Source organism: Helianthus annuus, chromosome 11, assembly GCF_002127325.2.
Source record: "Helianthus annuus cultivar XRQ/B chromosome 11, HanXRQr2.0-SUNRISE, whole genome shotgun sequence".
In the NCBI taxonomy this organism is placed as follows: domain Eukaryota; kingdom Viridiplantae; phylum Streptophyta; class Magnoliopsida; order Asterales; family Asteraceae; genus Helianthus; species Helianthus annuus.
In genome coordinates this window covers 161,153,489-161,167,948 of record NC_035443.2, presented here as the reverse complement: position 1 = coordinate 161,167,948, position 14,460 = coordinate 161,153,489, and the positions used below count along the sequence as shown (strand labels likewise).

The window sequence follows — 14,460 nt, the reverse complement described above, 5'->3', positions numbered from 1 at the left end:
GTAAGAATACATGTCCTTAGCATAATCATCCCAAAGAGTTAAATCAATCTAAACATCTCTATAATAGAATACAACAAAAAAATATTAGTTTAACAACATTTTGTAAATTTAAAAGCATAATATAGAAAAAAAAATCAAACAAAATGTATTACTCAAGATCTTGAAGCTTAAGATTAAGGCGTTTCCCTTTACTACCATCCTTTTTGTTAGTCTCCTCGATATTATAACAAACACCAACATAACCAATGAAATCTAAAAAAATAAAAAATAAATGTCAGCATATATAACAACATAAAAAAACTATACAATCGATATTTATATAAATTTTGTAAATATAAGGAAAAACTAACATACCTACTGTCGTACCGTCTTTTATTTTCTGTGAAAGAACAACATTAAAATCAACAAAATTGAAAACATACTGCGGACCTTCCCATTTATTGCACTTTTCAACTAACGTATGATAGTAAAAAGATAGCTTAAGATTGTTAGGAACAATCTTGAAAGGTGCAGTGTTCGCAGCAAGAGATGGCTGTTTTATGATAAGGCATTCATCAACATTAAGATGGCTCTCAAACTTTGAAAATAGCTTATGTAAGCAGGAAGCTTGAATCTTGGTACCCTATTGGTAAATACAGAATAACATGGAAAGTATATGTTAAAATGCAATCAAAATCAGTATAATTAAAACAAAAAAAAAAAAACCGAAATCATTAATTTACCATTTCATCCATCAATATCATATATATTCGATACGTCTCTCTTTCATTACCTCTCATCTTCTTCCTCCACAAACTAACAATTTTAACCTTGATAGTGTAGTTTGTGCTAAGAGCATCGATATCGTTCAGCAACGTGAACTGACATTCGTTTTCCATTGTAGCTAAGAAGAAATCAAATAAATGAATAGACTGTTGCAAAAAAATTCGTTTGACTTAAAAATAAAACAATTAATCTATTTATATCAAATTTTCAAACTTTATATTTTTAGTAATATATTATGAATATTTGTACTCAAAATAAAGCTCCTTTTTAAAATACAATAAATAAGGAAACAATATAATTTAGAATTAGATAAAACGAATTAACATAAATTCAAATTTGTAAAAATGGAAACTGTATATAATTATAAAACTTCGGGTTCACTTTACGAATTTAAATATTATTTACAATTATTAACGTAAAATATTTTTTTTATAAAATATTTTCTATAATTCACAACCTTTACTAAACTTTATATTTTTAGTAATATATTATGAATATTTGTACTCAAAATAAAGCTCCTTTTTAAAATACAATAAATAAGGAAACAGTATAATTTATAATTAGATAAAACGAATTAACATAAATTCAAATTTGTAAAAACGGAAACTGTATATATTAATTATAAAACTTCGGGTTCACTTTACGAATTTAAATATTATTTACAATTATTAACGTAAAATATTTTTTTTATAAAATATTTTCTATAATTCACAACCTTTACTAAAATATTAAGAAAAGATTTTCCTAACTTTTTTTGAATAATCAGTTTAAATAATTATAAGTTTGAAATTGCAAAGTAAAGTCAAATTTTTATAAGTAATCACTTGCAAAGTAAGAACGAAATTTTGAAATTACAACATAGTAAGTGAAAGTTAACTTTGTAAAATTATTAAAATGAATATAAAATTGGTTATTTATGTTAAATCTTATATAAAAACCTTATAATGTAACATCTCACAACTCTAATGCAAGTTTAAAAATAACAATCATAGTGCTATCTATGTATTTTATATGTACTACTAAAAGGTTCATAATACTATCTTATAATAATAACAACACTATGCTCTTGGTGCAGAAAAGAGATAGATAAAAGATAGAATGGGATCGGAACTATTTTAAATCATGTTAAATGTTAAATTAATTAAAATAAAATTGTGTTTAATATGCTTTTTCTGGAAATTATTAACATAAATAAAAAGTTAACAAATGTCAAAACCATAACGAATGTAAAAAACTAACAAAAACATATAACAATTTAATATCTAACATATGAAAGGGAAAAAACATAAAGTAAATGTCATATAACTAATGACTACGCCTAACGAAAGGTTCAACCAGTTCAACACTCAACACCTGCTCATTTTCATCAAAAGAATAGTGAACTTTGTCAAGGACATTAATTCTAGCAGCTTTCATGAACTTCTTCCAACTGGTTAACGCGTATCGCCAACCTCCGTCGGTTTTTCTTTCATGTCTGGTACCGTTGGTAAATTCCTGTGGCGGATCCAGATGCATAAGCCTAACGGTGATATCTTTTAAACTTCATCAAGTCTAGCCATCCGTGAAACAGGATCAGGAATCCTCTGTATTGTTGTAAAAAATAAAATTCATAATAAATATGAACATAAAAAACAATGTTTATTAAGTAACAAAAAACTATAACACCTGTTTTTTAGCTGATTGTAAAATTATATTAAAACTTAAAAAATAACGATCACCAGCCATACGAACAAAACGACGAACACCACCATGTATTTGTTAATCAACTTCAATTTCAGCATCGATAAGTGCAACATCAGCCTGAAAATTAAATATATAACATGTATTACATTAAGATATATAAAATATACAATTAAGTAACAAAATATAACTTACCTCATCGACATCTACATCTGGAAATTTCATTTCAACACCGTTTTCTCCAAAAATTTTTAAATAGAAAAAATTACCAAAACCTTTTGTAAATAACAAAAAACAACCAGCCTTCAACTCCTTCAACTGTAACTGACTAACAATTACGTCAATACCAACGGTAAAACTGACTTTACCGTCAGACGTTTCAATGGCAACGTTATACGTTTTGTTGTCTACAATTACAGTAGAGATTACATCATTTGAAGAATAATCATAAACTTTTGGCAATGTACATTCAGGAATGACATGTGGGAATGATAAAAAAAGAAAAAATATTTAGATTTAATAAAAGTAAAGTAATACATCAATATATTACGAAAAATAAAAATAAAATTTATCTTACATAAAAATGAGATGATGGAGGGAGCAGATACGTCCAGAAAGACCCACGACTAACCCCATCAACGAAATAAGTTAATTTAAACGTAGTAGAATCTAAAGGATTAAAAACTACCAAACAGCCTCTGGTTAGTCGCAAATGTTCTACAACTTTGGACCAACCATGAAAAAAGAATAACTTTCCTTTAGCAGCGCTTAAAGAAACATTAAATAATCGGCCATCTTCAGTGTGTATCATAACATTTGTAGGGCCTTTATCTACACCCCATAGTTTGCACGCAGCGTCATCTGGAATGGACTAAAAAAATAAACAAATGCAAAATTAATTATAATTATAGTGAAAATATATAAACAATAGAATAATAATAAACTGTATTTAATAATATAAGAAAAACAAAAGAACAAAAATAACTTATGTACTAATTTATCAACATACCAGAATAACTTCGTCTGCTACATTCATTAGCCTACAGAACCAGTGTCCTCTGAAACTGATTTAAAAATTTACGATGTTAATAAAGAGTAACATGTAAAGGTTAGTCATTTGAAAAAACAAAAATATGAAAAAATAAACACAGATTCTACAAATGAAATTTTACATAAAGTAACAAAATTAACAAAAAATACCTTGATGAACTTTCAGCCATATGAAATACCTACAAAAACAGGTTACATAAACAAACCACATCTAATGAGTTATTAAAAAAATATTAATAACAAAAAAAAAAAAAACAATGTGAATGACATGTTATAATAAAAAATGATATGTAACAAACCTCATGAAAGTTATCATTTATTACAAAATTTATAACAAATGGAGGCAACCGATGATATAACATTATGATACATAAAAATAAAAAAATCATGTAACAAAATGATTTACATTGACAATTAACAAAATTTAAAACTCCTTAAAATATACAATAATATTATCCTATAATCAAATACAGATAAAGTGTCCTCAAAAGTTATTAACAATCACAATGAAATAAAACTTATATTACATCAATTCAAATAAAACTTAAGACATATATTCATAACAATCGGATATATAGTTTCGTAAAAACTATAGTGAAAAAAATAAACATTAGAAACAAAAAAAATATTCTGCATCAAAATAGGTTTTAGGGTTTTGCAGAAATAACATATACTTTAACAAAACCATATTCTTAAAACACAAAAATGAACATATCTTTCAATCACAGACGGATTTAGAATTAAGTAAACATAAACATAGTTTAAACAAATTAACTAAAAGAAATAACACATGAATAAAGAAGGAATTTAACAAAAACAACTTACAGATTTGTAGAGCGTTATGTGAAATTCAGAAATCGATTCAAGAAAAATTAGATGTAGATGAAGACGGTCAAGAATGTAAAACCATCTATATATGTAGATCCACTGAAGTAATGCATTTTTATATGGAAACCGATGGTATTCTTGGAAGAAGATTGGAGGGAAGTTGAAGAGTTGATTGGAAGCATAACTGCAAAAAGAAGTAAGTAAATATTTTTTAAAATATAACGGCAACCTAATTATAGAAACAATGTCTAATTACAGAAACAGACTTATAATTTCAAAATCATAAATTTAGGTTAAAAACGTTACTCTGTTTATAGAAAAAAAAACATTTTTCTATAATTAGGTTAAAAACATTATTCTGATAACTTAAAAATCAAATTATAATATTAAATTTAATAAGAATAAGGCATACGGCAGACTATATAAAAAAACAAACAATATCAATTATATTCAATTAATATATTATTAATTAAAAAAAAACCATAACCCATAAAAGATTCATAAAATATTATTAATTAACAAAAAAACTGAACAGAAAGTATAAAATTATATATAAAAATTTTAAAAAATATATAAAAAAGTATAAGATTTAACTAAACTCATATGCTTGACGAATGGTGGGATTCCGATGGTTTTGACGGATTTAGGGATTCACATTAAAAAAATAAAGAAAATTCAGTAAGTGCGATAAATATGATCGGATCTACAGAAATCAAGAAATATCAAAAACTTGATTTTGTTTGAAACAAATATCAACAAAAACAACAAAGTAAAACAACATACCTTCAAGATTTATTGGCGGATCTACAAAAATCAGACCAAAAAAGATGTTAATATAAGTACAAAAAATGTTTATAAATTTAACTTTATACAGAAAGAAATAACATAAAATCAAACTCCGATCTTGATTCATAACATATAATGAAAAAAACCCTTGTGGGTGTACTTTCAAGCAAATAACAATCACAATAATGAAAAAAAAAACGTAAACAATCACATTTTTTAAAAACAAACAACAATAAAATGGACAATACAAATAACTTCCTATTTCATCGATCCACAATCAACACTCTTAATTAGAAACTCTTACCGAGAAGAATGAGGGATCCATTGAAACCTTGCAACTGAATCAAGAACAACATACATGTGATGGAGAAGAAGACGTTTAGGGTTTGTAAATAAAAATAATGGCAGTTAGAGAAAAAAGTAAACTCATACCATAAAACAAAATTAATAACCTTACCTAGTATTTGAGATCTTGGTGATACTGATATTGAGTATTTAGGAATCGCGATGGAAGAATCGACATACAAATCAAACCGCATGTAGACATTGAGTATTTAGGGTTTTTGGGATCAAAAACAAAAAACAACAATAGGGTTAATACGATTCAAATCAAATAACAAAAAATAATCAAAGATTAAGTAGGAAGAACATACATGTGATTAAGATTGAAGAAACCCCTTCGTCTCCGAACATTGCTTACACCGTCGTTTCTCAAACCATAAACACCACCATCATTGTCTTCCATACTTCGATCGAAAACAAACAGAGTTTGTGAGGATTGCGATGAACCGGTGGGAGGATAGGGTATAAGATTGCAAAAACAAAAAAACAGAAGCAGATGAAGAGCTCAGATTTAGGGTCTGTGAAAATTTGGAACTGTGTGAAGGAAGAAAGCGTTAAAAGAAATATATAAAGGATCCGAATATAGGTAAAAGTTGGATTTGGAAAAAAAAATCCGACCCAAAATGCAATCGGATCCCGCCACTTTTTTTTTATAAAATAGTCATTGTAGAAGCCATTTGAGAATTCCCTCCTAAACTCAACAAAACAACTTGCCACATCAGCAAAAATGGCCAAATTCAAATGCCACCTAGCCCACATCACATCTCATTTATATATATACTAGGTTATAACCCGTGAATACTCACGCGTTGTTAATCTATCTTTCTAAACAAATAAATATATACATATATATTAATAAACGAAAAATTGTACGATGAATAAGGTGTATGAATAAATGATAAAACGGTCTGTGGCTGATTATATGAATGGATATCATAACCAAAACTGCATTGGAAGTCGAAACAATTATCGATAAAGTTTGCACACTAAATAATGTCAAAATTGTGTTATCCATTAAAATAAACACTAATAGTAAACTAACATATGATAAGATGTAATAACTTAAAATTCGAAACCATTAAACATTGTTAAAAACTATTAACCATAACAAAGTAAATGTATATCATATGAAAACCAAATATCCAAAACCTAAATGTAAAACAACTAATCAGTACTCCTTTTGTGAGGTACAACCAATTCAACATTCAAGACTTGATGAGTTTCATCAAAAGAAAAGTGAACCGTATCACCCTCGTTAATGCGAGCACGTTTCATGAATCTCGACCATTTGCATAACGCATAACGAAAACCTTCTCCTCTCTTTTCACGTCTGGTACGGTTGGTAAACTCTTCTTGCTCAGTCAAATGCAGAAGTCTGACGGTCATAGATTTTAAATCAGAATCAAGTTTAGCTATCCTTGAAACATTATCAGGCAGCCGGTGTATTGTTTTTAAAATAAAATTAATAAGAACAAGAATATAAAAATTATAATGTATTTTTATGTGAATAATAAAAATGTAATTTTTAATATATAGTAGTTCCAAGAATAATATTAAAACTTACAAAATCTTTAGAAGCGATACGAACAAACTTATAAACACGACCATCTTGTTGTTCATCAATAGCTGGCTCTTCAACTGCAACAACAGGTGCAACTACAGGCTGAAAATCATATATAACATTTATTAGAATAACAATATAGTAATTAAATATATAAAGAAGCAACCAAATTTATACTTACCTCATCAACTTCTACATCAGCAAAATTAATTTCAACACCATTTTTACCAAAAATTGTTAAATGGAAATAATTCCCAAAACCTCTTGAGAATATTAAATAATAACCGGCCTCCAATTGAAACAGATTAACAATTACATCAATACCAATGGAGAAACCGACTTTACCATCAAGCCTTTCAATCTTGAAGTGAAAGATTTTGTTGCCTATATCTATAATGGAAATAATATCATTTGATGTATAATCAAAGATCTTGGGCAGGATAGACTCGGGAATGAGCTGTAGAAAGAATAATAAGAAAAATAATAAAAATGTTATATATATATATATATATAGGTTATAACCCGGAAATTTTCCGGGTAGGAAAATTTAATTTACAACAAATAATAAAAATAATAAAAATGTTATATATATAGGTTATATATATATATATATATATATATATATATATATATAGAGGTTATAATCCGGAAATTTTCCGGGTACTAAAAATAAATTACTAACAAAAATATAAAATTGCTCAAAATTTTATATTTAAAATTTGAATTCCGGAAATAGAAATAGAAACCTTAAAATTTTAAATTTGAGGTTTCAAAAAACGTAACACCATTTATTTATAGAATAGAAACTTTAATTCCGGAAAATTATCATACTAAAAATAAATCACTAACGAAATTTAAAATTGCTCCAAATTTTAAATTAAAAATTTAAAATAGAAACGTCAAAATTTAAAATTTAAAATTTGAATTTTAAAAATTAAATCACTAACATCCAATCCCGTAAATTATCATACTAAAATTTATCATACTAAAAATAAATCACCATTTATTTATAGACATAGAAATCTTAATTACGGAAAATTATCATACTAAAAATAAATCACTAAAATTTAAATTTGAGGTTTCAAAAATAAATCACTAACGAAATTTCAAATTGCTCAAAATTTTAAATTTAAAATTTGAATTCCGGAAATAGAAATAGAAACCTTAATTCCGGAAAATTATCATACTAAAAATAAATCACTAACGAAATTTAAAATTGCTCAAAATTTAAAATTTAAAATTTGAATTCCGGAAATAGAAATAGAAACCTTAATATTTCAAATTTGAGATTTCAAAAAACGTAACACCATTTATTTATAGAAATAGAAACCTTAATTCCGGAAAATTATCATACTAAAAATAAATCACTAACGAAATTTAAAATTGCTCAAAATTTTAAATTAAAAATTTTAAATAGAAATGTCAAAATTTAAAATTTAAAACTTAAAATTTGATTTCTGAAAATTAAATCACTAACATCCAATCCCGTAAATTATCATACTAAAAATAAATCACCATTTATTTATAGAAATAGAAACCTTAATTCCGGAAAATTATCATACTAAAAATAAATCACTAAAATTTAAATTTGACATTTCAAAAAAATCATTAACGAAATTTAAAATTGCTCAAAATTTAAAATTTAAAATTTGAATTCCTGAAATAGAAATAGAAACTTTAATTCCGGAAAATTATCATACTAAAAATAAATCACTAACGAAATTTAAAATTGCTCAAAATTTTAAATTTAAAATTTAAATTCCGGAAATATAAATAGAAACCTTAAAATTTTAAATTTGATATTTCAAAAGACCTAACACCATTTATTTATAGAAATAGAAACCTTAATTCCGAAAAATTAACATACTAAAAATAAATCACTAATAGAATTTAAAATTGCTCAAAATTTTAAATAGAAATGTCAAAATTTAAAATTGAAAATTTGAATTCTGAAAATTAAATCACTAACATCCAATCCCTTAAATTATCGTACTAAAAATAAATCACCATTTATTTATAGAAATAGAAACCGCAATTCCGGAAAATTATCATACTAAAAATAAATCACTAAAATTTAAATTTGACGTTTCAAAAAAAATCATTAACGAAATTTAAAATTGGTCAAAATTTAAAATTTAAAATTTGAATTCCGGAAATAGAAATAGAAACCTTAATTCCGGAAAATTATCATACTAAAAATAAATCACTAACGAAATTTAAAATTGCTCAAAATTTTAAATTTAAAATTTAAATTCCGCAAATATAAATAGAGACCTTAAAATTTTAAGTTTGAGGTTTCAAAAAACGTAACACCATTTATTTATAGAAATAGAAACCTTAATTCCGAAAAATTATCATACTAAAAATAACTCACTAACGAAATTTAAAATTGCTCAAAATTTTAATTTTAAAATTTATAATAGAAACCTCAAAATTTAAAATTTAAAATTTGAATTCTGAAAATTATATCACTAACATCCAATGCCGTAAATTATCGTACTAAATATAAATCACCATTTATTTGCTATGAGTTTAAGATAAAATAAAAAAAAGACAAATATCAGTTTACTTAAAATATGATTAGTAATTAGAATACATATAAACGTACCAAAAATATCGGGTCATCTTCATCAATAAGCTTTAAAAATGAAGGACTGTTGTGCAAGGGATCCATATCTGAAAAATGTATATGAAGGTTTTTAAAAAAATAAAACGGTAAAGTATTTTTAGAAAAACAATCAATATTCCTAAATCAACAATCAATAAGCTTTAAAAGATAATTTAGTCAATGGAGAAACTTCAAAATCCAAAAATAAAAAGAAACGGTTTAAAAAAAATAAAAAATATTTATTTTTTAGAAACAAAATCAATATTCCGAAGACAAAAACATTATACCGGATGAGAAATTATCAGACCACTGTAAATCTTCATCAACACAATCAAAACACATCAGACACAATCAAAACATATCATCATCAACAACAAACTAAAAGACTGTAAATAAAAATATGAGTAACATGAGAACAAAATCAAAACATCAACAAAATATCATTTCATATGATTGGAATCGGATAATGCAAAATCATCATCAACAAACAACGAAAAAAAAAAGAAAAATCAAACAATAAGCATCTGCGGAGAAGGAGATCAAGAACAAATTTTTTATAGATTGTTGATTAAACTTACATATAACAGGTTCGATCAACAAAAAAAAAACATAAAAATCATCAAAATTTCACATTAAACATTTACAATAAATAACAATCTAATATAAATTACATACCTGCAAATTATGTGGAACGATCTACAAACAAATAACAACGAAAATGATTAAGATCCGCCGAATGGGTTTTGAACAAAAAAAAGTTCCTATAAGATCTAATAACATAAATAAACAGTATTTAAGCTTGATCAAGTAAATTTACCTATGATTTTTGAAAGATTCGGCACCTAAGATGATGATCGGAGATGGAATTTAGAAGAGAGAGAACCGAGAGAAAGAAAGTGTAGAATGAAAATTTTGGGTTCAATGATTGAGAAATAAGATTATATAGGATCCATATTGTATTTGGGTTATTTCGAAAGACCATATATCCGACCCAAATGCTATCGGATCCCGCGTACGTGGATATGTAGTTTTTGGTTTGTGTATTCTCAAATGTGGTTTGTGTATTAAGAATTAGACAATTTTCCTCCTAAAATCAAGGTTCACTAAATCAATGATTGCCACATCATCAAAATGGCTTCACCATTCAAAGACACATAGCCCACATCATCTCATTTATTAATATATATAGATAGATATATATAAGAATAATATATTTTGGTATTAAAATAAGCAAAATCCTATATTGAATATTTCCACAATAAGGTTAATTTATATGACAAAAAAGGTTTAGCATGGTGTATATTTAATTCCATATGTGTATATTTAATTCCATATGTGTAAGACAGTTTACAAACCATAATTTGAATAGAAACGTTGTTTAGGATTTATAAGTCAAATAAAGAAGTTATATTTATAAGAAAAGGAAACCTAGTGTAGGTATATTATAATCTACATGTTTTCAAAGGAGGTTGTATATTGGAAACACATTCTGACTAGCATGTGTGAGTAAATAAAAGCGATCATATTCTCTGGTAAAAATAGTGTTACTAGAACGATTCTGTCAAGGTTGTTTATTTCAGTGTATAGCAGAAATAATAATGTAAGAAAATTATAATATTTACCTTGGCATGCGACGATAGTCGATGCACCGAACGGAGACACTTAACCAGGATTAGCTACGCGCAACAGTGATGGGTTGTCTCGAAAACATTGTACCGGATTGAACGCCACTATATTCCACGACTGTTGGTGCATGTTTGCTGCTTGGAGGCTGAAGACTCAAGACCAGTTTGTTCGACCTGGCCAGAGTAGAGCTTCAGATGACCTAGCAGAAACCTGCAAGATCACAAGGAAACAGGCACACCGTTAGCCTCGTCACAGGGAGGGGGGCCTCTCTGTGACCAACTTCGGGCATGAGAATAAGTATTTGTGAGGAGAGAATAGGTCATGGAGAGAGAGAGAGAGAGAGGAGATTTTAGAGAGAAAGTAGTGATTACCCTTTGTTTGAAGTCTTGGCGGGGTATTTATAGTTTTTGGGTATGCTGACGTGGCGGGGTAGTTAGGGTCGGATCAGTCATTGTCATGGCGGTTAGAGTTGTGGGCCCGGGTTAGTCAGGCCGGACCAGGGAGTTAGATCGTTCCTCTTTGTGGCATTCGGTTCGGCTTTGTGTTCCCTAGATGTTCAGTCCGACTGAGGACGTATCCTCATCAAGTCCCCCTAGTTCGTAGCGTTTGTTTAGCAAAAGCTTTGAACTATTCGGAGCCCTTATCTGTTGCTAATTTTGCTGATTTTTGAATTTTGAAATTTGGCGGTGACTTTGTTACATGACCGACGGTCGTTTTAATTTTTTCTCCTGTGACGTTTGATTTGCGTCGGTTATCATGACGTGTCAGCTCTAGATTGGCTGTTTTGAAGGCGGTGGGGTTTTCCCTATAAAAAGGGAAAAAGCTTTTTACTTTTTACCTTTCTTACTTCTTTTCTACTTTTTTTTTTCTCTGAGACGAAAATACAATTTTTCTTTGAGGTTAGTGTCTTCTTCTTATAATGGCGAATAAAAGCAACTTGTCTGGTTGCTTTAACATTTTGAATAAACACGGTTTAAAATGGTATGTGGATCAATATGCGATTCCCGCCTCCTTACACCCCGTTCTCCCCGAAAAGGACACACCCATTTATCCTTTTGTTCCGGGGAAGATAGGAGTTTATACCCGGTTATTCGACTACTGTAACTATCGTCTCCCTTTGACGAAGTTTTTAATCGATGTTCTTTTATTTCATGAGGTTCATCTTTCTCAGATGAATCCCTTTGGCCTTGCCAAGTTATGTCATTTGGAGTTATCCTGTCGTGGCTTGGGCTCCAACCCGGATTTGGATGTGTTCCGGGCTTTTTACAAGCTGAATCGGTCCGGTAGTTGGTATACCTTCGAAGTTAGGAAGAAGAACGCTTGCTGTTATTCATGGATCACCACTAGTTTAAAAGATTGGAAGGACCGCTTCTTCCTGGTTGATGATCGGTGCGTTCTGGCCGTGATGTCATGGAGATTAAAGAGTCGCGCCTTCCGCCCCTCTTCCTGAAGACTTTGAGTTCAATAAAGATTTATACGCGACTTTGATCAAGGAAGCCGGGCGCGTACAAAAGTATCCGGAACACATTCTTGTCTTGGGGCGGATAAGCACGATTTGGGCTGAACCGGAGTGGTATCCTACCCTTAGGTGGAACGGAGAGGGTTAGTTATACTTCTAAATTGATACGGTGTTTCCTGTATTGTTTTTGTTTATCTTACTGTTCGTTGTATGCTTCTATCATGCCGGACTATGGATATTATTTGTTTTTTTCTTTGTGCAGTTATGGGTTTAAAAGATGCTCTGAGATTGAAGTCTTTCGACTCTACCGAACTGGACGTTCGAGCTACCAAGACACCGAAAGGCGATCCGCCGTATCTGAGTGTGGTGCAAGAGAACCTTTTTCCGATTAGAGAACCAACTGCCCCGATCAATCAAGGAGGTTCAGCCGGACAGGGGGGTTTGGGCTCGGCTCCTTCAATACGGACGGTGAATGTTGCACCTGCTCAAACGGCTGCAGTGGTTGGTGGTGATAGGGGGAAGGAAAAAGTTTCTCATGAAGCAAAGGGGTCCGACTCTAAGGTGGTTTTATACGGCTCGGTACACCTTTCTGTTGAGGATGAGGAGGTGAATGTTGAAGGAGGTGATAAGGGTGATGATGATGTTGAGACGCGCCCTCAGATTAGTTTGAAAAGAGGACGAACCACCTCTTCCAAGGCTGATCCGAATCCAAAAACGCAGAAGAAAAAGAAGTTGGATTTTCATACACTCACGTTGGATGATGACGAAGCCGATCAGGCTACCGGGTTTTCTACTGCCGGAGGCTTGTTGGATAACCTAAATGCCAATATTCATGGTGGCCGGACTCCACGGGATCGTCCGGTCAACATTCCGATGAGCCCGCTATCTTTCGGAGGGCCATCTACCAAGGTGATTGAAGATATTCACATGCCCGATCCCTTATCTTGCAAGAAAATTGAACCGTCTCCTTCGGGTAAGCCCACGACCGGGGTTGCATCTAATGTTTCAAGGCCAGCTGATTGATGGTGGGGAAAATTGAACCGTCTCCTTCGGGTAAGTCCTCAGCTGATTGATGGTGGGGATAGTGCCTCTTCCACCCCTTTATGGTACGAAACTGAAGCTATTTTCTTATGCCGGGAGCTAGGTTCGGGTGATGCTGCGGATATGGACTCTGCTCGCGCTTTGGAAAAGTACGTACCGGAGTGGTCGTTGGTGAACAAAGATAGGATTGTGGATGCCTTATCAACAAAGATGGTATTGTTTCATCTTGGTACTCTGGCCGAGCATGCGTATTACCGGAAGATGGGCGGTCCAGAGCTTGGGAATGCCCTGATGCTGAATCAAGCTCAGTCGAACTCTCTAGTGGTGGAAACTTATAAGCGTTGGGTTGAGTCAGAGTCGAATTGTCGCAGGTTTGAGCATGAGATCGCTAACTTGAAAAGCGAAGATAATGTTCGATCAAAGACCAAGCAGGAGCTTTCGTCTCTCCGGTCTCAGGTGGATCGTCTGAAGGAGCAGGTTTCGGAGGCGAAAGAGGTTAATAAATCTTCCCAAGCTTCGGCTGCGGCCGCTTATGAAGCACGAGACAAAGCTCTTCAAGATCTGGAAGCTCTTAAGTTGAAGTTTGGCGATATAGAGAAGAAACTATCTGATGCAGAGAAAAGAAACAAAGCCGTGCTAAAAGAGATGCAAACGTCCTACGACCAACTTCTGGCCAATCATCACCGCCTGATTAGCGGTACGTTCGTAATTTAT

The 14,460-nt window shown here is 30.4% G+C and overlaps 1 protein-coding gene across 1 annotated transcript; it reads right to left on the bottom strand.

The window, feature by feature from the left end:
• Window positions 1–6,539: 6,539 nt before the first annotated feature.
• LOC110887248 lies at window positions 6,540–9,689 on the bottom strand. The gene is made up of 4 exons (XM_035980006.1): window positions 9,621–9,689; window positions 7,194–7,469; window positions 7,016–7,114; window positions 6,540–6,826 (listed from the first exon to the last, which is right to left on the bottom strand). Exons 1-4 carry the CDS (start codon window positions 9,684–9,686, stop codon window positions 6,809–6,811), a joined length of 459 nt encoding a protein of 152 aa, XP_035835899.1. The 5' UTR covers window positions 9,687–9,689; the 3' UTR covers window positions 6,540–6,808.
• Between the last annotated feature and the right edge of the window lie 4,771 nt (window positions 9,690–14,460).